Consider the following 24,033-nt stretch of genomic DNA (forward strand, 5'->3'; position numbering starts at 1 on the left):
TGAGTCTGTATGATAAACAATGTGACACGGCGGTACATGGTGATGAATGGCCCAGCCTCCGGCACGAGCACCTTTTTTTCGGGTGGGAGTCCATGGAGTGAACCCCCTCTCTCCAGCTCCATAAATCACTGGCTTTGCTGGTCAGTAGAGTGAGAGCCGGAGCAGGGCGAAGAAGCAGTGGCGGACGGGGTTTGCTGGGGGCAAGGTCTTCTCTCTCTCTCTCTCTCTCTCTCTCTCTCTCTCTCTCTCTCTCTCTCTCTCTCTCTCTCTCTCTCTCTCTCTCTCTCTTTCTCTCTCTTTCTCTCTCTTCTCTCTCTCTCTCTCTCTCTCTCTCTCTCTCTCTCTCTCTCTCTCTCTCTCTCTCTCTCTCTCTCTCTCTCTCTCTCTCTCTCTCTCTCTCTCTCTCTCTCTCTCTCTCTCTCTCTCTCTCTCTCTCTCTCTCTCTCTCTCTCTCTCTCTGGGAGCGGAGAGAGGAGGGGTAATTGCTGTACTCTGTTACTGGTGATTCTCTCTGATGTGAGTCATTTGAGAGTGCCCTCCATTCAGTCCCTAGCCCAGATACTACTCTGCATTCCCATCCTGAACAAGTTTTTACATTTCCATACAAACAAAGATTCTCAGTAGATGTGCGAAGCGAACATTATTGGACGTCCACCTCGATGCTGCAACGTTCAGATTCGCTTGAACACTTTTCTGTTCTTTATCCCTCTTTCCATTCGGTCTTTAAAACTCGCACCCTTTCTTACCCCTTGTGAGCAGGGCCGGGACGATACCAGTACCAGGTCCTTTAAGAACCTGCTGCTTGTGAAATATTGTGTGCTATAGCCTGGAAAAGAAATACGTTTGACTCTGGACGACAACCATAATGATGTTTGTTTCCAACATCAGGGCTGTTTACCAAAATGAGTTCATCCGCTCGCCGTTTTGTTTCCTTGCCACGATAGCAACGAGTATTGCTGTACTGGTATCGTCCTACTTATGACCTTTTGTATACGTTACGAGGTCCTTATTTTGTCTTTGTTCTTTTCATCTCATGTTGTCATTCTCCTATAACCTTTCAGTATACGACTATCTTTTACCTTTACATGTCTACTTTATTATAGACGTTACGTTCAGCCGGAGGAAAATCACAGTACTACTGTCGTCCTTCTGAATGACAAGTATCACTTATGGAAGTGGAGACTCAGCCAAGAGGAATGTCTGGCATGAGGGAAGGTAAACGCTCACTTATCAATCCAGCGCTCCACTCTCGGATCTGTTTTCATCTGGCACGTCCAAGGAAACGGCTCAGGATGTACGTCCCTGTGTGTGAATGTACAGGAAGCATCAGGGTCCAGATGGGATCTGAGATCAGGCAGGTTCTGTGTTTATACCCACCTGTGCATCAGATTAAACACCCTGCTCGAGGATACATAGCCGTGTCCCACCTGGGAGGAGTGGAAACTGAGGCCTGGCACGCCATCCGTCCACTTCCTGTCCCTCTTAGCGAAGCTGCACCAAGGCATAGCTGGATGACGTATGTTTTGTGTTAGTCCAGGCTGAATGGGCCGTAGAGTGAAGGCCTCAGTAGAAAGCAAAGTGGACTCGGGACCAGTCAGGACCAGCCAGTTTTCCACAAGGCAGATATGAGGCATCTGGTTACAATCAATGTTTCCCTCCGCCATTATGAAATTAGCTGTGCGGAAATTATTTGAAACGGCCTGTAATGATTTCTGATAGAAATGTGCAGCATTGTTTCGCTCTTTGAGATAAGCGAACCGGTAAATCAGTCAAAACAAATGCAAAGAGCCCCTTCACTGGGGGAGGAAAAATTATTTCCCCACCCCCACCCTTTTTTGTTCCAAGCCAGGAGTCTGTACTTTAACTGCGTCAGCTTGGCTGCGTTTCACAACTGATAGCTTCTTAACTTCTTGGCGACAGATGTGGTTATTCTTTGCGAACGCAAAGGATAAATAAATAAAAACACGTCATAAGCCTTCGCCGTTTTTTTATTTTTTTTAAGAGCTCCGTCCTCTTATCTTGTTGGGGGCCTATTTGTTTATGGGGGGGAACACTTCCCTGTAATGTGCAGAAGGGACCATCCGCGCAGGCGGCTTTGAAGACCCTTTTGGATCATTAGGCTGATTGCGGTTCTAAGTGAGTTTGTGATGGTTTAATTAAACTCCAGCTTTAAGCTGTGGGCCTCTTCAGTCTTCAGTAGCCAGTTGGTTGCTGTACACACACACACACACACACACACACACACACACACACACACACACACACACACACACACACACACACACACACACACACACACACACACACACACACACACACACACACACACACACACACACACACACACACACACACAACTTATCTGCTTCTCTGTCTCAAGATGGATACATAAATAAGTACTGTGCTGTGCCTCCAGACCGGAGACGTTTGTGTTTGTGGATAGCAGAGTGAGCCATTATAGTCGCTGGTTAATTTAGGGCAAGGTTGTTAGCGATTGAAAGTCACCCGACTTCACCAGCACTCTTGGCTGAGTGGCTGGGTAATAAATTATCCCACTCGTTCCTGTCAGAGGGGGGTGGTAGGGGGAGGGGACAGACAGGTGCTGTGGTTCTGCTCTGGTTCTGGGGGTAGATTGGTGGGTGGGTACCCACTCAGACTGAACCTGTTACTGTTACCTGGGATGTGTTCTCTCTCGGTGTCCGAGTGAGGCATCCGGGCAGGAAGGTGGAGTTGGCAGTGTTAGTGTCATGGCAGGATGCCATTATTCCCACTCCCACACACATGGTGCATCCCGGGCCAGGGGACACATGGTGCTGCCTCCCACTACCTAGGCCTAGTCCACTGCTGCTTCGACACATACACACAAACTGCAGAGGGTTTGGTTAGAGCCCAAACACCTTTATAAAAAATTACATTTAAAAAAGTCTGAAAATGAAATTCCAAGTATTTTTGTGCTGGATATATCAATCCCCCATTTCCAACCAATAAACAATTAGTGATGGTTTGTGAACTCCTGAACAGAAGTATGGACTCTGACTCTGACTCTGCCTCTCTCTCTCTGCCTCTCGTTCTCTCTCTCTCTCTCTCTCTCTCTCTCTCTCTCTCTCTCTCTCTCTCTCTCTCTCTCTCAGCTCTTCATCTCTCCTGGTCCAGAGAAGTGTTGACCCAGTATTTCTCTCACTTAATATTCCTCATATCACTACTCAAAGGCTAATTGGGGGAAGAGATACCTCATTAAGATTCATTTGATCTATGCATATTCATTAGCTGGAGGTTGGTGCATTAAGCAAGAAAACACACAGAGCCTCTCATCCCTTTGAACGTGTTTAGTTATGTATTTACCTGCACTCTTCCTGTTTATATTTGTCCACCTAAATTGCCGTCTCCCCCTTTTTTCCCCCTCTCTCCATCAGACACAAGTTTTGAAGTGGGAATCCCCGCGTGAGTTCTGTGAATTAGAACAAACTTTTCCTGAAATCAAAAATTTTTTTTCTCCCATAATGTAATGGACACGTAGGTGCTCTGTGATGTTGTGCTCTGTGATGTTGTGCTCTGTGCGTTCACAGCAGTCCTTACAGACCAGAACGCTAGCTCGCTACCTTCGGGGCAGAGATCAATGCAGTGCCAGCTTTATGGGCCCGACTGCAGCTCGCAGACGGCACTCAGCGCTAATTTACATTCCTTCAATTCTTTATCTTTAGTGCTTTAGCAATTTAGTATACGTCGACTTCCACGTATGGCAGTTAAAATATCATAAAAGGACCCCCACGCACACTTCCCCAGCCCTGTTCTTCAGTTTCACTTTTATTGTCATGCTTTCATCTTCGGAAAATAATGAACATTGGCCATTCCTTCTTGACTTGGTTAAGCTCATTAAGTTCACCTTGTTTTTTTTTTCTGTGTGTGTTTTTTTTTTGTTCTTCCGTTGTGAGCCTGGTTTTAATGCACTTCCAGACTGTTCTCAATCCAGCCTGTCGTTCAGGGGTTTGTCTTGTTTGAAAGTCGGGGGGGATGTGGCCTTCAGGATTATTTGGAAGTGGTGGAGTAGATTAATAGGTTAGATCCCAGGGGTGTTGGGGGTCCAACAATGTGGGATATGGGGGGGGGGGGGTAGAGCTCGTACCTGGTTGTAAGGGTGCTGCACCCAAGGAAGTGTTCATCTATAGCCAGTATGTCACACAGTTGTCATGGCACTTCCTTGAAAATAAAATTAAAAAAATATGAAAGGGGCAATCTGTAGTTGCAGCATCAATTTTTTTTTGACTTATTCATTAATGATATGAACCCATTGATTCTTGAAAAATATGACTTATGAATTCCTTATGAGCTTAGTTCAACTGTCACACCCCACCAGACCCCAAAATATACGCTTGTTTTACTCCGCTGTTTGTGAACACCGTAGATGTAAACAAACAGCATCAAAACATGGTGGAAACTATCATTTTGATATCATGGATGGTCAGTCCTCGTTTCTGTGACTCTGTCAGTGGATTTGAGATGCTTTTTTCATTGTTTCAACTGCTGATTGCCACTTTAAACGTATTAGATGAAATACAGAAAAAAAACATATAGACATGCCAATTCACTTCCAGCTTCATTTTGGCAGACTATTTTGTTAACACCAGATTTGTCAAATGTCTCATTACAACAGCTCATATCTCTTCCTAATTGGTAATTGGCAAAAACAGACATTGTTGACATACTGTAGTCTAAAGTGTGAATCTTTGAACATATAGTTCCAATTCCAGAACAGTAAAAGCTCCAGCAGAAGCAGGTGTGTGTGTGTGTGTGTGTGTGTCTGTGTGTCTGTCTGTGTGTGTGTGTGTCTGTGTCTGTGTGTCTGTGTGTGTGTGTCTGTGTGTGTGTGTGTGTGTGTGTGTGTGTGTGTGTGTGTGTGTGTGTGTGTGTGTGTGTGTGTGTGTGTGTGTGTGTGTGTGTGTGTGTGTGTGTGTGTGTGTGTGTGTGTGTGTGTGTGTGTGTGTGTGTGTGTGTGTCGATCCGAGCAGAAAAAAGCCACCCCTGGAGTCTCTTCCTCCTGCCAATACTCTGAGTCCTGTTTGATTGGAGTATTTCTCTGAGAGCACTATAAATATCATCAAGACATTTGGTTCCCAGAGCTTTATGGCTCCCTGGGTGCCTGTTGTCAAAACCTGCCATCTTGTTGGGAATAAATAGATAGTTGGCAGGGAAGAGATCCATCTCCCTTCCGGCCCCTCCTGTGAGTTGTGCTTCATCACGACTGCTTGGTGCGTTGCAGGGGGGTGGGGGTATTGAATACTCTGCCTCTCTCTGCTCTGCCAGCTGCTGGAGACTGATCCTGGGTTTGTGATACACGTAAGTGCCGCTGGGGGAGTCGAATGACTGAACAGCGCCATGCATTTATCAGTCCACTTAAACACAGTGGAGCCTCTGTGCTGGAGAGCAGACTGAAGGGTGCTGTTGCCAGGTGATTACAAGTTTTTTTGGGAAAAGAGGATGGAACACAAGGGGGCGCCATTGAGATAAGGTGCCGGGCAGAGAGGACGAGTGGACAAAGAGACAGGTTTACTTTTGAATTACACCTGACATTTTTTTGTTTATCATGTGTATGTCATTCAGACACAGGGCATACATTGGCGTATTTGTCCTCGGGTCTGGTTTGTATGGAGATTAGTGAGCCTGCAAGCCAGATAGTGTAAGGATGTAGAGTGTACGACTCTTGAAAGGGCCCGGTGCAGCCCACAGAGCAGCAAAAGAAGATGGAGCAGACCAGGGAAGTGGGTCACCTGTTCTAACGCTATGTGCATCCTGCTGTATCCCATGTCCTGCTAGAGTCAAGATTATGCATTCGATATAATTAACACGTGTACCAAAATGTGTAAATATGTACCTGACATGAAACTCCCCAACCCTAATTATTCCTTTTCTGTCTGTCTTTTGATATCCAACTTGGTCGTCATTATAATTATTTACCTTCCTTGATCCTATGTAAATGCCACAGTGAGGCCACCCCCCCCCCTCACTCACTCTCTCTCTCTCTCTCTCTCTCTCTCTCTCTCTCTCTCTCTCTCTCTCTCTCTCTCTCTCTCTCTCTCTCTCTCTCTCTCTCTCTCTCTCTCTCTCTCTGCCTGCCGTTTTTTGTTGTTGTTGTAGGCCTGACAATCGCATGGTACCCACCAGGGCTGGCCTAAATCACCATCTAATTGGCTGCTATTGAATATTCAGCAGACAGCTCGGCTACACATGTAGTGAAGTGAATAAACAAGTACATCACATGGAGGCAAACAGCACCGGGGGAGTCGGAGAAAATATGCTGCTGGGGTTAAATTGGGCCGGAGTACGGAGAGTGTGTCTGTGTCGATGGGATATTGCTGTGGATGCTTTATAGGCTTTTCTCCTCTATGCCTATCCTTGCCTGGGCATCTGTTCGCCCATATGGTGTTATGGATATAAGAGCTACTTCTGGTAAGACTGGATGAGGAAGGTTCCCGGTGGTGGACACACAGTCGGGAATGTTCTATTCACATCTGGGACAGAGCCATTCTATAAATGACAAAGTCCTTACAGCGCCACTGTGACAGCTCTTAGAGCGTGCAGGTAAGGAACTCAGCCTTCTGGAGCAGAACACTGGAGCATTCTCTCCCCATTTGAGTTGCTTTCCTCTCTCTGCTGAGAGCTTTGCGACGAGAGTTGATGGACTCAGCCCACTTTTCAAATAGCTCTCCTTTTGTTGAAACCCTCTGAAACCTCTGTTTTTTTCCCCCCTCCTCCTTCTTTTCAGAAACATTACATTGTCTTTATTTTTAGGGGTAGCAAATAAAAGGCCTTGATTGTTAAATAATTGATTGATTCATGCGGTGAGTTAAAAGGAAACAGCGCTTCCCCCTTCTTTTTGTTTGTTCATTTATTTATTTGTTTGCTCTGTTTGTGTGTTGTGGGGAGGTGTAAGTGGAGGGTTCTGAAGCCACGTCAATGGTTCATCATGGTCCTTCAAAAGAAACCTGATTCCCAGTCAAGTGTTGTACAATAGCTGTTCCGCACCTCCTTAATGTTACAGCACAGTCGGGCTGAGCGCTGTTCATGTTCTCCAGGTGGAGGACGTGCGCACACACACACACACACACACACACACACACACACACACACACACACACACACACACACACACACACACACGCACAGAGAACACTGTAGGCGGCATACACACCCTGCATCATTACTTGTGCGCATTACAGTGACCTGAGACAGAACCAGGGCACTTTGTAAATGTCACGGGCCAGCCCTCTCCCCCTCTTTGCCCACGGAATAAAATGAATTGAATTGTGTGCTATCAGCAGCAGCAGCAAGATAAATCTGTCGTTTAAAAGAGAGTAGTAATTAGGTGTAGAGAGCCTACTGGAGGGAGGGAGGGAGGGAGGTGCTGGGGCACACAGTCGAGTACAGAGCTGCTTTTAGGAGTAACCCAATTAATGTTTTGCATGTCAGCAATCAAGTTTTCGAGATATGTAACTTTGAAAATAAAAACATCTGGTCAGATTTCTGTATTTTGAAAGTTACATATCCTGAAAACCTGATTGCTGACATGCAAAACATTAATTGGGTCTATATCAACAATGGACTACTGAATGCAATACCAAAAGATACAGTCGTTTTGGGGTGGAGTTTTCTCTTAATTGCAAGGGACCAGAGAGGCTCTGTGACAGGGGTGCAGATGAGCTGCTAAGCAGTCCTATAGAGGGCCAGGTGTGGGGGTGAGGAGGGATGAGAAGGGGTGAGGAGGGGTGAGGATGCATGGGGGAGACAGTCTTTGACCAGGTCCATTACAAAAGCCAAAGATGGGAACTGATGCTCTGTTTGGCAGATGCCATTTTTGAACTCTGGAAATCTTCCCACTGATTCTCAGTTTATCTAAGGATTCACCTCGCACCTCTCTCACTGTTTTTCTTCTCTCTTTTCCCCCTTTCTTTCCCTATCACTCTCTATCTCTGTCTCTCTTAACACACACACACACACACACAATCCTCTCCGCTTCACACTATATCTGTGTGACCTTGATCTGCGAACCACTTTCAGTCGGTACGAAAAACTTAATCACAGACTGTCAAACCGTTGGGGGGGGGGTTCTTCTCTTTTTTTCCACCTCTCTCTCTCCCCACCTCTCTCGTCCTCTCTCCCTCTCTTTACTTTAATGCCCTTTCCAGTACAGGGGGAAATTTATTGCTTGTGGGACAGGTGGAATATGAACAATGGGCAGAATGGAGTGCAGGGTTATCTGGCCAGCCTGGGAGCACAGCGGGAAATCGATGTGACCCGTGATACACTGTCATCACAATTCCCACCCTGGCTGTCCTATTTGTCTTGCCCCGGGAAGCCGGGATGGCTGGTGTCATCTCGCCGAGCCAGATTATCCGGGTGAATCATGGCTCGAGCCACTCTCAGGCTTCTATCTATTCTCCCCTGGACCGCGGGCCTGTCGTTCCCTCTGTGGGTGGGGGAGGGAGGGATGGATGGAAGGAGAGGGTGGGAGGATAGAGAGGGGCTGTGGGAAGGTAAAATATGATGCTCTTTGCTGTTCGGTAGCTGTCTCCGTGGTGATACTCTGCTCTGATCTGGGGTTTGCGCTCTGCTCCTTATAGATGAACCACTCTTCAGAGAGAGGCTGTGCAGGACATACAGGCGTCCTCCTCACACACCATCGCACGCCGCTTCCCTCTCTGCTGCTTCCACTGGCTCCCATCAGCAATGCGTTTAGCTTTATTAAACTGTTCATATGGTCCTGTGAAGGGGAGGGAATGTGTGTTTGTGCATCAGTTTTATTTGAACAGCTCCGTGACGTGTGATAAAGCTGGTTGTAAAAGCCCAGGTCCATTGTGTGTCATGTTAAGCAGATGAGGCGCAGCTGGCCCTGCCCATGATGAAGCCAGGCTTTGAAAAGATGCCCCTGGGAGGACAGACCCTGCCTCCAGGCTTCCCTGCCCCCTTCCTCTTCGCCGACGGACTCAACTCTGTGGAGACTCTGCTCACCAACATCCAGGTAGAGACACACTCTTTATGTCATGGAATAGTGTCACTGGAGGGAGTGGGTGCTGCTGTGTGGTGTTCTGTGTGTGTGTGTGTGTTTGTGTGTGTGTGTGTGTGTATGGTGTGCTGGTGGTTAGTGGGGAGTTGAAGGTTAAAGTGCTGCGCTCCTTTCTCTGTCCCTCGGGCGGCGCAGGGCCTGCTGAAGGTAGCGGTGGACAATGCTCGTGTCCAGGAGAAACAAGTCCAGCAGGAGAGGAAGGAGCTCAAGATGGAGCTCTACAGGGAGAGAGAGATGAGAGAGAGTCTGGAGAGACAGCTCACCTCCGAACTGCACAGCCGAGGTAAGCGAGAGAGAGAGAGAGAGAGAGATGCATATACCGAATATTAATGAATACATATCAATGAATTGGCGAGGACACTAGAACAGTCTTCAGCACCCGGCCTGACCCTACTGGACTCGGGAGAATCAAATGTTTACCGTTTGCAGATGATCTGGTGCTTATGTCACCAAACCAAGGAGGGGCAGCACCTAGATCTTCTGCACAGTTGCTGTCAGGTGTTCTAAAAAAGGTCCAGAAGCCAAGATTTAAAAAAAAAGACAGACACCATTGTACTTTGGACACAAATAATGCTACCTACCTCAGCCTAAACATCAACACCACAGATAAATTCCACAAAGCTGTGAATGAACTAAGAGACGAGGCCAGAAGGGCCTTCTACGCAATGAAAAGGATCATAAAACTCAACATACCAATTAATATCTGGCTAAACTTCAATCAGTTATAGAACCCATTGCCCCTTATGGTTGTGAGGTCTGGGGTGCACTCACCAACCAAGAATTCACAGAATGGGACAAACACTCAATTGCAAAATTCAGAAAATATATACTTTGTGTACAACGCAAAACCCCAATCAATGCCTGCAGAGCAGAATGAGGACTTGACCTGATAGTTATCACTGTACTAGTCATCAACATCCAGAAAAGAGATGTTCAATTCTGCAACCACCTCAAAGGAAGCGATGCCCACACATTCCACCACAAAGCCCTCACCTACAGAGAAATTAACCTAGTGAAGAGCAGCTTCAGCAAGCTGGTTCTGGGGGCTTTGTTCACAAACACAAACAGAGCCCCAGGACAGCAACAACATTAGACCCAAACATATTTTGAGAAAGCAAAAAGAGAACTACAGTATTTGACACACTGGAAAGAGTCAACCAAAAAAACATAGCAAATTGGAATGCTCTCTGACCCTAAACCCGAGAGTACACAGTGGAAGAATACCTGACCACTGTGACTGAACCAAAAATCAAGAAAATCCTTAACTATGTACAGACTCGGTGCCGCCGTGGGCAGACCTGGCTCTCGAGGGAAGACAGGCTATGTGCACACTGCCCACAAAATGAGGTGGAAACTGAGCAGCACTTCCTGACCTCCTGCCCAATGTATGGCCACATTAGAGACACACATTTCCCCCAGATCACACAGACCCACGAAGAGTTTGAACACAAATCAAACATTGATAAACTCCCGTATCTGTCAGGCGAAATACAGCAGAAAGACGTGTTGCCCGTTGCCATGAGAAAAGGGCAACCAGTGGAACACAAACCACATATTCATCTGTTTATTCATCCTCCACTACTATTCGTACCACAGCTATTTGCACATTGCTAAAACACTGTACATAGCTGATAATATAACATTATCAGCTAAAACACGGCATTTTTAAACCTTTGTTTACTGTTCATTGTCTGGTGGTTTGTCGTAAAATGTTGTTTCGTGTCTTCTCACTTTTGCCTATTGTTTTTTTTCCTTCTCACGTGCTTTGGCAATGTAAACACGTTTCCCATGCCAATAAAGCCCCATTGAATTGAGTGAGAGAAAGAGATCTGGCAGTGGGAATGAATACATGAATATATACATACAGTAAATCAAAATCCAGTCAAAGGAATATGGGCTTGCGTCTATACTGGACTTGGCACACACCCGTGTCTGATTTAGATTTGAGTTGTGCATCTTCAACCCCGGCCAAGAAATTAAGGCAATTAGTCGTCTCGGTAACAACTCCAACAATATGTACAGACACTGATTATCTATTAACCATGGCTGTTATTTCATTGCCTGTTATTCAAATGTGTATTTTAATAGAGAGGCAGTAAAGTGATGATTTGTCCAATCAGCTGTGTGTAATTAGAGGTGTTAGCAGCTCTGAGTTAGACAGGGCAGAGCTGGTGCTTCTGCATGGTGCCGTTCGTTCCTCTTTACTGGGAACACGCTTTTTATTTGGCTGTTAATTTGGGAAGAATCGGCACCCCCAAGAGCTGCCAACTGGAGACAGCCTAGCGGTTAGCTCTGGGCTAGGCTAAGCTAGGCTGGCGCAGCTAGGCTAGCTGTTGTAGTACTGGTGAGGCAGCACTAAGGATTCACCGATGCAATGTTTTTTTTTCTCAGTTTGACTCAGTCGAGGTGAGCCTGTCAACTCACTGGCTATCTTTCCCCCTCTCCGTCCCTCTGTCCCTGTGCAGCCACCATCCAGAAGCGCCTGAAGAAGGAGAAGAAGGCTAAGAGGAAACTGCAGGAGGCTCTGGAGTTTGAGTCCAAGCGTCGGGAGCAGGTGGAGCAGGCCCTCAAAACGGCCACCTCCCCAGAGAACCTCTGCATGAGTCTCAACGGTAGGCCTCAATACTCGCCTCTCCTGCTCCTCGCCTCTTTAACTCTCCTTTCATCTAGTTTTATTATATTTTTTCACTCTTACTCATCCTGTTCTTAAGTTCTTTCCCCCTGCCCTTTCCATCTCCCTCTCTCATACACCCCCCCCCCCCAATCTCTTTTTTTAAAATCCAGTACTTGTCTTCCTCATTCTTCTCTTCTTCTTCTGTAAAGCAACGCAGATATTTTCATTCATGTCTACAGCGCAGCGGTCATAGCGCTTATCACTTCCAGCGTATTAGCATTGTTGCCCTGGGAGGAAATGGATACAGATACTTATCATAAACGCTGTAAATGCAAACGCTTAAAACGGCAAATTGTTTTGATAGCTCCTCATTTTCAGTTGTTTATTTCTGAATATCGTACCAGGAGCAGAGAAGGGGGGGCGGAATCAAGAGCACGGCACACATCTGCAAACATTTCAGAGGGCAGAGCAATTATTTCCAAGGCTGATTAAACATGCATTTATTAGAAGAAATGCATTGGGTTTTCTTTCATCTGACGATGTTGGGGCTAATACATTATTGTGTGAACAATCAGGCTACTTCTCATGCTATTTGCAGAAAACCTATCTCAATCTTATCCCCGTTTCCGTACGATCTCAGATAAGCCCCCCCCCCCACTTAAAACATAATTTGTCTTTTGGATAGAATTTCTCCTCCACCTGGTATATGTTCTTACACCGGAGACTGTCTAGATAGGTAAGATGTAGGCTAGATAGGTAAGATGTAGCAGTCCTAACTGACGGTTGTGTTCCATTTCAGAGGCAGTGATACCAGAGGTTGAGCCGGAGCATAACGGCAGCCAGCAGGAGAACTCGGCTGTACAGGGTAAGCATTAGCACACCCTTGGTTCAAGCTCCCTCTCAGTCTCTGGGATCTAGGGGGGGGGGGTCAGTTAGCTATGACTTAGCTCCTGTGTTTGATACACCTGAGTGTACTAGACATTAGGAGCACCTGATCTTTCCATGACATAGACTGACCAGGTGAATCCAGGTGAAAGCCCTTGTTGATGTCATTTGTGAAATCCACTTCGGTCAGTGTAGATGAAGGGGAGGAGGCGGGTTAAATAAATAAAGATTTTTAAGCCTTGAGACATGGATTGCGTATGTGTGCCGTTCAGATAGTGAACGGGCAAGACAAAAGATTTAAGTGCCTTTGAACAGGTTATGGTAGTAAGTGCCTTTGAACAGGTTATGGTAGTAAGTGCCTTTGAACAGGTTATGGTAGTAAGTGCCCGGCGCACCGGTTTGAGTGTGTCAAGACATGCAACGCTGCTGGGTCTTTCACACTGAACAGTTTCCTGTGTGTATTAAGGATGGTCCACCACCCAAAGGACATCCAGCCAATTTGCCACAACCGAGGGAAGCATTGGAGTCAACATGGGCCAGCATCCCTGTGGAACACTTTCGACAACTTGTAGATGCCCCGGCAAATTGAGGCTGTTCTGAGGGGAAAGGGGGGTGCAACTCAATGCTAGGAAGGTGTTCCTAATGTTTTGTACACTCAGTGTATAGCGTCATCTACGGAGTTAAGTTGTGATGCTCCAAGAAGTGTGTACCGCCAACTACATCAAGTCACTATCAGTCGACACTTGTCAAAAAGTGTCCATTCTTTAATGCTTACCTTGTACCTATATTTGTCCTGTGTAACTGAGAGCTTTCATTTGGGTGCTGATATCCTTCGGACCATTTTTGGGGGGTTTTGGCAGGGGACGCAATCAGGACAAGCACAGGTAAGCATTAAAGAATGCATATTTATAAAGTGACCGAGTGGTAGTGCACGTTTGACATCTCCTACTTCATACTCCATTTTAAAACAGTGGATTGCGGGGCGCAATTGTCACATATCATATAAAAAGAATTAAAATGAGAGATTTCCAGCTCTCATAGAAAAGCTGTCAGTTACACAAGACAAACATAGGTAAGGTAAGGCATTGAAGAATGGACATTTTTACAAGTAAAAAGTGACCCCGGTGTAGTTGGCGGTGCACTCCTCTGGGAGCATCACGTTAGAACCCTGGATGGAAGATATTCATACATGGATATCACCAGAGCTAGGGGGCGAGGTAGCATGGTGAAGGTACAGGGGCTTGGTATATCTCTCCATTTCCTAATATCGTCATAAAACCACAATATGTGCTCCACAAAGTACCGTTCAGATGAACTTGTTAATGTCGGAAAGTACCCTCACATGTGGAGGTCAACGTTAGGGGATTGATGAGGTTGGGGGGACGTTGTGGCCTCCACATGCTCCACACATGGGCCTTAGTGCCTCTTCATAGTACCTTGTGACACAACAGCAAACACAAACCAGAGAGACTCTCTCTCTCTCTCCGTCAGCACTCCGCTCTCCGCCTGGGCCTCTTTGAAGACTCCCACCCCTCGGAATAAGATTACAAACTGATGTTGTTGCATATGCGTTTCACGCTTCCATTCTCTCCGAGTTTTGTTTGTGGAACCCCCTGCCTCTCCACCTCCGCCCTCCCATCCGATCCCCCTAAAACGCAGCTGAAGCTCTGTTTGATAAATGGAACCTATTATCAACATGTCTGAAGGCGAATTAAAGACACTCTGCCCTACGTCTTATTGAAATGTGGGCTGCGATAGGTGAATAAATACATATGTTTACAGAACATCCGGTGAGTGTGCTGCAAAGTGTTTCAGTGGAGATGAGAAGGTGGAGATTGTTTTTCTCAGAGCCAATTTCACAGTCTGCAAATAAAGGGCTCTCCATTTTTCTTGCTTCTGACAGCATCGCCACGCAGCGGAATGTTAAGGCCCTCCTCCCCTCGTATCAATAGGCTACTCCGCTCGGGGGGGGGGGGGTTGCTTTTCTAAGGACAGGGTTCATTATCAGTGTGAGGGGGTCATCTGTAGGGTGAGGTGAGAAGGTCGTCTGAGTTTAAATCTGCGGTCTTGGTCAGGATTATCGAAATATGGAACCCCTCTCAGAGCTAAAACCTCAAGTCCTAACCATAACGTCAAGGGTGCAGACATGCTGGTTCACAGACATGTTTCAAGGCTGGCTATGTGCTAGCCAGCACTTTAGGATTTCATTGTTAATCCCACTTACTGTTGTGTTTTCCTAACGCAACACATAATTATCTGACATTCAGCCTTGTAAATCCACGTATTTGTCTGTTACTAATGACAGTGGGGAGAAGGGGATTATGGGGCCATGGCGTTCCTGACCTTTAGGGCAGCAGGGAGAACTGCCAACGGCCATGTGAGGGACAGACGGCGCACCTTCCCTCACGCTCCACTGCCCTCCACAGGGCACAGGAAGAGAGAGAGAGGCATGGGTGACACTGTCACACTATAATCATTCCCTACCTTTGGTCATGCTCTGGAGCGGTCGGGCACCGTCCACAGCAACAGGCAGCAACAGGAGTTTTCAATTACATTTGAAGACCTTTTCCCAAAAACCATGAATTCCTGTGTTACTGCTTAAAATGGGTCGGGTACATCTATCCTATTCCTATGCTTCTTCTGTTTGCATTGAAGGACTTTCCTTTGGCCAAAGTTTTAAAGGATAATTATCTTAGTAATATTGCATTCAAGCCTCATCACGACTGGCTGATTAGATCTGAGGTACCATTATGAAAGCATCGTTAGATCGTATCCCCCTCCTACCTATCAATGATTGCATTCACTATGTAGCAATCAATCTGAGTTACAGTGCTATTAAAATAAGCTCTGTTTCAACTGTGCCAGCTTGGAATCCCATGCTGATGTGGTGTGTTCGTCCAGTCCCAGTCCACCAGCCTGTCCATCGCCCCACTACTGCCATGCCCAGCAGAGGTGTCTGTCTGTGGGGATGCTGTGGCTGGGCACGTGGGGCCTCTCCTGGAGCTCCTGGCTGTTTGGGGACAGGGAGCCGACTGACTCTCTCCCACAGGGGCTTAAGAGCTCCAGCCAGGAGTGTGTTGTCCGGCCCCTCCACCCCCGCAGCCCACCGCATTTATCCATTACACTGGGAGGAATCTAATTACACCTCGCTTCACTCCCAAGTTGGACTTCACAGTTTTGCAAGCTTAGCACTGACAACTGATTTCATTAGGTTTGATTGTCCTTGCTGAGATCCCACTTCTGGGCCTAAAAGCTTTTTACGCTTTCTCAGGTTCCTCTGTGTGTTACGGCCTATTACGCCGACCTGCGTCTGTTTTATTAATCAAGATGAGTGGAGGTAACAGAAACTGCTGAATACAAAAGGAGGTGACATCATTTTGCAAGCCGATTAAGAGAAGAGGGGGAGAGTAAGAGAGGGGGGGGGGGGGGCGCAGGAGAAAGTAATCAAAGGCAAGGACCCAGAAAGGATAGATGAGGACCTCAACACTCAAGGTGTTATTACACCAACACACTCCTGGCTTCACTCTGGCTCCTATCAAACCACTTGTTCCTTAAACAAACGGCTCAGCATCTTCAGCTACATGAATAATCTACCCCCAAATAACTCGAAATCTCATAACCTGCTTTAGTTCCAAACACGTGCTGTACATACAGCAAATGAGACCCTTAGGTACCATTCATTTCCAAAGTTTGCAACTCACTAATTGGCAACCCAATGAAAAAAGAGCAAGCAGGAACTATCAAGGTGAAGCTTTATGGCAGTCCCAGATCTGTTGTAATTAGCCAGTTTGCAGTCTATGCAGAAAAGAATGGGGCCAGAGGGCCAAAGCCGTGTTAAATATGGATTGAGCTGCTGAGGAGGGCTCCCAGAGGTGTTGCAACATACACAAACCACACATCTATTCGATTCACACTGCCCTGCGAAGGGTTAAACATAACAGATAGAACGAATGTCACATATTGACATTGGAATACAATTAGAGACCCAGGAAGGGTTTCTCTTCTCGTCTTGACAGTACAGACAGCACATCGCCAACCTTTTCTCTCTTTCTGGGCCTCGTCCTCCAACACACCGAACATTGCCCCCCCCCCCTACTTCTTGATGATGTTCCGTCGTATTTTCTATTTTCCCAGAACCCATTTCAAACATGCAGAACCACTCTCCTTAGCACAGCACAGTGATTGCCCATTCTGTCTCTCTCTCTCTCTGTCTGTCTCTCTCTCCAGTGAGAGGAGCTGACGGGGGTTTACTACCATGTAGAGATTAACATGCAGCTGCCGACTCCAGTCTCTTCGTTATCCAGCTGTTTTTCTTTCAGCTGTCCCCTCCTGTTGACAACTAACACTAAATGATTAATCACCCATATTATTCCTGATGCACATTTGATTAAAGGAGATACTAAATCCATTGGTTGCTCTTGAACTTTTGTTCTCGTGCTTGTGGAAAAGTTGAGAAATCACAAACTCAGTTTCACATGATTTGAAATATATACAGACTCTGGAGAGTAAACAACTTTCCAAGAGAAACATCTTTATTTACACTCCCCTTTGAACAGTGAAGTTAAAAGTTGTACTTTTGGTTTTATGCTCCAGCATTTTGGATTTGATATGAAATCTTTCTTATGAGACAAAACTACAGAATGTCAGCTTTTATTTGAGGGTATTTTCATACATATCCGTTTTACTGTTTAGAAATGAAAGCACTTCATGTACTGTATCTATATTTATAGTGTATTAAAGCAGTCAAAAGTTTAGTTATTGACTACATCAAGCTTGTGATTGATTATACAATCTTGTTGGATGCATTTGCGATTGTTTTGCTTGTGTTTTGGGTAATGGCAAAATGTGTAGAATTGCACGAAATTAGCTTTAAAACAGCAACATTTTCTCTCCGCCTCATGGCAAAAGGTGTAGAATAGCTTGAGATTAGCTATGAAATGGCGGTATGACACTGAGTAAAGATGGGTGGATGGAGCACTTGATTAACTGATGTTTCTTTGTTTCCGTAACAGAGAACAGACCCTACACCAAGCCTCCAATAATGTACTGAGAGAGACCTCCAGCTTCTCTAGACCTGGCCCAGGGCTGTCGCTGCAGGCTTCCCCAGAGACAGAGCCCTTGGCTGGGAGAGGACGAGTGGAGAAGAGGGATAACTGGAGGGAGGAATGGATCCCCAAAACGATCCCCTGAAACTCATGTACAGGACTGCAGAGAGGGTGTGGTGGGGCGAGAGGCAACACTGGAGTGCCACTTATTGCTGCCCCATCATCTCACTTCAGCTACTTGTAAAAAAAAATCCCTCTATTTTACTTGTTTTGACTACTTTTGTTCTACCCTCTTTGAGAGAAAAAAGTAAGGACCATTGAAAATAAAACTGTCTTGGATTTCTCTCTACTCCCTGTGAAGCACATACAGAAGCCTATCCTCCTTCTCTATCCTATTTCTCTCCAAGCCGATTTTCCTCTCGTTATTATTATTGTTATGAATTATTATTGCTATTATTATTCTCGTTATTAGTTGTTGATTCCTCCAATGTCCCAATAGCACAAGTCTTGCAGCGCATATATAGGATCCTATCTTCCTAAAGCTCAAAAGTCTGAAGGAGGATATGAAATGTCAAATTCAAGACAGAAATGTGCTTCTCTTCTTCTATCCCGTTCATCATCAAGTAAAAGGGACTCAAATGGTTTCTGAATTTCTACGCTTTTCCCCTATTTTTTCCGGGGTGGATGGGGGGGGGGGTATTGTTGAAAAATGTCACTACTGTCTGTTGACTTAGAAATGTGTCCGCTCCCTGAACTGCATTGTTCCAGTGTTTATTTTAAGTGTGTTTTACTCAAAGCTCGGTCTGGATACAAAGAAAGAGATATTGAGTTCTATCCCATAGAGCCCTTCCTCCTGTAAAGGTTTCTCTGTTGCTGTGTTCAGTTCAAAGGTTCTATTGCTGTTATAAATACAGTATTACAGTGACCCCTGTTCTGTTTACTCCCCCCCCCCCCCTTCGTTTTTAGACATGTAAAAAAAATGCTTTAGCGTTTGCTATTCTGACGTCGTAATAAAGTGGATACATTTTTAGTGAGAAAAAAAAAACGAAAGTAAAATGAAATACCCCAATGCACATCCGATGCAAGCATGCATGTAGATACGACACTGGTAAAAAGTTACACTTGCTGGTTTAAAAAAGCTGCCAATTTAAATATATTTTTAAAGAATTTTGGGGAATTTCATTATTACCATGATCACAACCAGGCAGCTATCTAAAATTGTTGACCTTGTTTTAATGATAATAGTATCACATCACAGCCTTGCACATAACACAAAAACAATAAAACATACTTCTGGACATCGTGGTCGATTTGTTCGTTTTTTTTTGTTGGTTTGGTTTGGTTTTTAGTAATAAAGTTCTAGATTCAGAGGTGTTTTGTTGACGTTTTCTGTGTCCTCTGTTTCACTGCTTGCTGGGGGTCTGTCTGAGGTAGCAATAACACCACACCTCCAAAGAAATGATTCTCCCTGCGTGAGTGAGTGCCGCACTAAAGCGTATTTCTTCTATTGCGTTGAGTGAGAACCTTTTGGGAGGGTGAGGCAAAGAGAGAGCGATGGAGAGCGGCCAGCTATAGTCCCATGGTGTGAGGAGTGAAGGAGCCCTGGGGGAGTCCTGTCGACTTTCCGGCAGAGAGCCTTACTGGAAGGACGAGGAGGAGGGAAGAGGGGGTGCTTTGCACTTCAATTAGAGACAGGTCGTTTGATCTGCTTCTGATTGCCCTTCCTCACTTAAAGCTTTATGTAAAGTAGTCAAAATGCTTAATTAATGATCAGTGATTTCTTTAATGAAAAGACAATTGCTGTAGAGGGCTATTTGATCAGTGGAATTAAAATGGAAAATTTGCATTATTTTCATTATAAAACATAGGATTTGATTAACACTAACAAGGAGAGGGGAATCAAACAAGGAGTTGCGACCTTGACTTGTGGGGCAGGTGCATTTTTTTTTCTTCCACGCTCACTCTTTTTCTTCGAGCGTAATCCATAACAGCAGATCCATGTCAATTAAGAATATTGGTCTCTGGGATGAAATATGAGCGGAAACCTGGATCGATGTCACTTAACCTCTCTGCAGAGGAATTGTTTGGACAGATCTTGCCACTGTAGCCCTGAACGATTGCCTGTCATCAATACACGGTGTTGGAACACAGCCTGGTTTCTACTTGCACAAGGCTCTCCTTGGGTTAGCGCTCTACTCCAGTATTGACAAGTGAACCAAAGCTGTTTTCGCATGTTCACCATCTCTCAGATGTCGTTCCTCAGGGTCACCGGGCCGCGTGTGAAGAGATGGTGATGAGGCTGTGACGGAAACACAAACGGGGAGAAATACAAAAAGTTTGTTCCCACCTGACAGCTTCAAATCAATACAGTAGAAATCAATAATCAAATGCATTGAAATGAGCTGAGATACACGGTGTATGCACCACAGTTGTCAGCAGCGGCGGCTGACGATACGGGAATTGGCAAGCACTCCCCACTTGGTACACCCAGTCATTTCAACATGGACATTTGGGTAATATTTCAGCCTTTATTTACACACTCAAAAAGACAGCCAGAAGTTTTTGGAATTCCCAATGTGTTATCACTGCGATTTAAAACCATTTGAAAGCACAACAAAGTTCAAATGGGAACACAATGTCAGATATTCTGCATTTTATACAACAGCTTAATGTGTTATCAGTTTGTTACATCTAATAGCCGAACCAACTAGCCTGAATTGTAGTTGAAATTACATTGAAAGTACAAAAGTTCAAGTGATCAATGCTGTTCATGATTCTGGCAATTGTGAAGATCTCCACAGACCTTTGCATGCTATCGTGAACATCAACACTTTCTATGATTACATAAGAAGACATGCATAGTTTCAGTACACTCAAAATGTGGCCATGGAAGTGTTTACAGTATTTATTTACGGTAACTTTAAAATGTGTAACATAAGTTTGTAAGAACTGTATTACAAAAGTCATATTGAATTATGTTTGGTTGATAACACAACCAAATATCCACATTTGAAGAAGATCTAATGCTTGGATAGTTTCACCTGAGACACTGGCTTAGTCCTGTTGTTTAACTGTTATTGTTGGTTTAGTTGGAGACGTGAATCCAACATGTAAACTGTTAACTTATCAAGATGCTACTAGGCTATGCACTGTATTGCAAAAGTGATGTTGAATTGTGTATGGTTGTCAATGCAACCAAATATCAACATTTGAAGGAGACATATATTTTGTGCCACTGACTTAGAGCTCTATTCAATATCTATTCGTAGCGCAGAAAATCCACTTTAAAGTGCGATTGACAGTTAAAGGCAATGTTCCCGCAGTTGCGGACACTGCATTCACGGTAAACGATGCATATGTCGGCTAAATCAGAAATTACCTTTACATTTGAACGTGTATCTTTTCCGTGATATGAATTTTGATTTGATTAATTCTTTAACTTAGATTTTTTGGGGTTGAGATGGAGACCAAACTAAAGCTTGAAACCCTATAGACCTATATGTATTGTCTATTTTAAGTTGAACCCTGGTTTGAATTGTTGATGACTTCACAAATACTACATATACAGTTGAAGTCAGAAGTTTACATACACCTTAGCCAAATACATTTAAACTCAGTTTTTCACAATTCCTGACATTTAATCCAAGTAAAAATTCCCTGTTTTAGGATCACCACTTTATTTTAAGAATGTGAAATATCAGAATAATAGCAGAGAGAATGATTTATTTCAGCTTTTATTTCTTTCATCACATTCCAAGTGGGTCAGAAGTTTACATACACTCAATTAGCATTTGTTTGCATTGCCTTTAAATTGTTTAACTTGGGTCAAACGTTTCGGGTAGCCTTCCACGAGCTTCCCACAAAAAAGTTGGGTGAATTTTGGCCCATTCCTCCTGACATAGCTGGTGTAACTGAGTCAGGTTTGTAGGCCTCCTTGCTCGCACACGCTTTTTCAGTTCTGCCCACACATTTTCTATGGGATTGAGGTCTGGGCTTTGTGATGGCCACTTCAATACCTTGACTTTGTTTTTCTTAAGCCATGTTGCCACAAATTTGGAAGTATGCTTGGGGTCATTGCCCATTTGGAAGACCCATTTGCCACCAAGCTTTAACTTCCTGACTGATGTCTTGAGATGTTGCTTGAATATATCCACATAATTTTCCGCCCTCATGATGACATCTATTTTGTGAAGTGCACCAGTCCCTCCTGCAACAAAGCATCCCTACAACATGATGCTGCCACCCCCGTGCTTCACAGTTGGCATGGTGTTCTCCGGCTTGCAAGCATCCCCCTTTTTCCTCAAAACATAACAATGGTCATTATGGCCAAACAGTTCTATTTTGTTTCATCAGACCAGAGGACATTTCTCCAAAAAGTACGATCTTTGTCGCTATGTGCAATTGCAAACCGTAGTCTGGCTTTTTTATAGCGTTTTTTGAGCAGTGGCTTCTTTCTTGCAGAGCAGTCTTTCAGGTTATGTCGATATAGGACTTGTTTTACTGTTGATATAGATACTTTTGTACCTGTTTCCTCCAGCATCTTCACAAGGTCCTTTGCTGTTGTTCTGGGATTGATTTGCACTTTTCGCACCAAAGTACAATCATCTCTAGGAGACACAACGCGTCTCTTTCCTGAGAGGTATGACAACTGCGTGGTCCCATGGTGTTTATACTTGCGTACTATTGTTTGTACAGATGAATGTGGTACCTTCAGGCATTTGGAAAATGCTCCCAAGGATGAACCAGACTTGGAGGTCTACAATTTTTTTTCTGTGATCTTGGCTGATTTCTTTTGATTTTCCCATGATGTCAAGCAAAGAGGCACTGAGTTTGGAGTTAGGCCTTGAAATACATCCACAGGTACACCTCCAATTGACTCAAATGATGTCAATTAGCCTATCAGCAGCTTCTAAAGCCATTACATCCTTTTCTGGAATTTTCCAAGCTGTTTAAAGGCACAGTCAAGTAAATGTATGCAAACGTTTGACCCACTGGAATTGTGATACAGTGAATTATAAGTGAAATAATCTGTCCGTAAACCATTTTTTGAGAAATTACCTGTGTCATGCGGAAAGTAGATGTCCTAACCGACTTGCCAAAACTATAGTTTGTTAACGAGAAATTTGAGGAGTGGTTGAAAAACTAGTTTTAATGACTCCAACCTAAGTGTATGTAAACTTCCGACTTCAACTGTCGCCTAAATAGTATCATTTATCATATAGGACTTATAAAGTATGATTACATTTCATTTGTTAAACCTACCCTTTGGAATGACTTCGATAGCAACAGTGAATCTATTTGGGTATTAAGAGATCTCTCAATAATCATTGTCACAATAGCATATTGGTAGAAGTCAATGACAAATATCTAAGCTGGGCATGGTTAAAACCTTGGATGAGAGACCAAATGGATAACTGTGAAAATATCAACTCTCCAGTAGGAGATGCTACCCAGCCTATATTTGTTTTATGATAGTGGATATAACGTTGAAGATCTGATGTTGTTTCAGAAGGTACAAATTCAACATATTTTATACAAGGTTTGTGTATGTTGAAAATTGGTTACCATGATGACATAAACCTGTGGTTGAAATGTCACCTCTAAAACAACAGTGTGTGACTTCTTGCAAATCCAATGTATTTTCTGCATAGCTTCCACGTCACAATACCTTGACAAATTACACTGAAGAAAAATATAAAAGCAACATGCAACAATTTCAAAGATTTTACTGAGTTACAGTTCATATAAGGGAATCAGACAATTTAAATACATTAATTAGGCCCTTATCTATGGATTTCACATGACTAGGAATACAGATTTCTCTGTTGGTCACAGATACCTTAAAAACAAGGTAGTTCGTGGCTCAGAAAACCAGTCGGTATCTGGTGTGACCACCATTTTCTTCATGCAGCGCGACCTATCTCCTTCACATAGAGTTGATCAGGCTGTTGATCGTGGCCTGTGGAATGTTGTCCCACTCCTCTTCAATAACTGTGCAAATTTTCTGGATATTGGTGGGAACTGGAACACGCTGTCGTATACAACGATCCAGAGCATCCCAAGCATGTTCAATCTGTGGCATGTCTGGTGAGTATGCAGGAAGAACTGGGACATGTTCAGCTTACAGGAATTGTGTACAGACCCTTGAGACATGGAACCGTGCACTATCATGCTGAAACATGAGGTGATGGCGGGGGATGAATGGCACGACATTGGGCCTCAGGATCTCGTCACAGTATCTCTGTGCATTCAAATTGCCATAGATAAAATGCAAGTGTATTCATTGTCCATAGCTTATGCCTGCCCATACCATAACGCCACCGCCACCATGGGACACTCTGTTCACAACGTTGACATCAGCAAAACGCTCGCCCACACGACGCCATACACGCTGACTGCCATCTGCCCGGTACATCTGAAACCGGGATTCA

At 44.6% G+C, this 24,033-nt stretch overlaps 1 protein-coding gene across 8 annotated transcripts in view; it reads left to right on the plus strand.

The window, feature by feature from the left end:
* Window positions 1-18,900, plus strand: part of dacha (dachshund a) — a 142,972-nt gene extending 124,072 nt beyond the window's left edge. For 4 of the 8 annotated variants that reach the window (XM_046315405.1, XM_046315441.1, XM_046315433.1 and 1 more), the window contains exons 8-12: window positions 8,865-9,013; window positions 9,185-9,341; window positions 11,524-11,670; window positions 12,472-12,537; window positions 17,570-18,900. In XM_046315405.1, the coding sequence (XP_046171361.1) occupies window positions 8,865-9,013; window positions 9,185-9,341; window positions 11,524-11,670; window positions 12,472-12,537; window positions 17,570-17,607 (557 nt within the window). In that variant the 3' untranslated portion in view covers window positions 17,608-18,900. The remainder of the gene's footprint in view (window positions 1-8,864; window positions 9,014-9,184; window positions 9,342-11,523; window positions 11,671-12,471; window positions 12,538-17,569) is intronic. The other 4 variants (XM_046315426.1, XM_046315416.1, XM_046315456.1 and 1 more) reach the window with 4 other exon arrangements.
* The last annotated feature ends 5,133 nt before the right edge of the window (window positions 18,901-24,033 follow it).

The sequence above is a fragment of the Oncorhynchus gorbuscha genome, linkage group LG02, assembly GCF_021184085.1.
Source record: "Oncorhynchus gorbuscha isolate QuinsamMale2020 ecotype Even-year linkage group LG02, OgorEven_v1.0, whole genome shotgun sequence".
In the NCBI taxonomy this organism is placed as follows: Eukaryota; Metazoa; Chordata; class Actinopteri; order Salmoniformes; family Salmonidae; genus Oncorhynchus; species Oncorhynchus gorbuscha.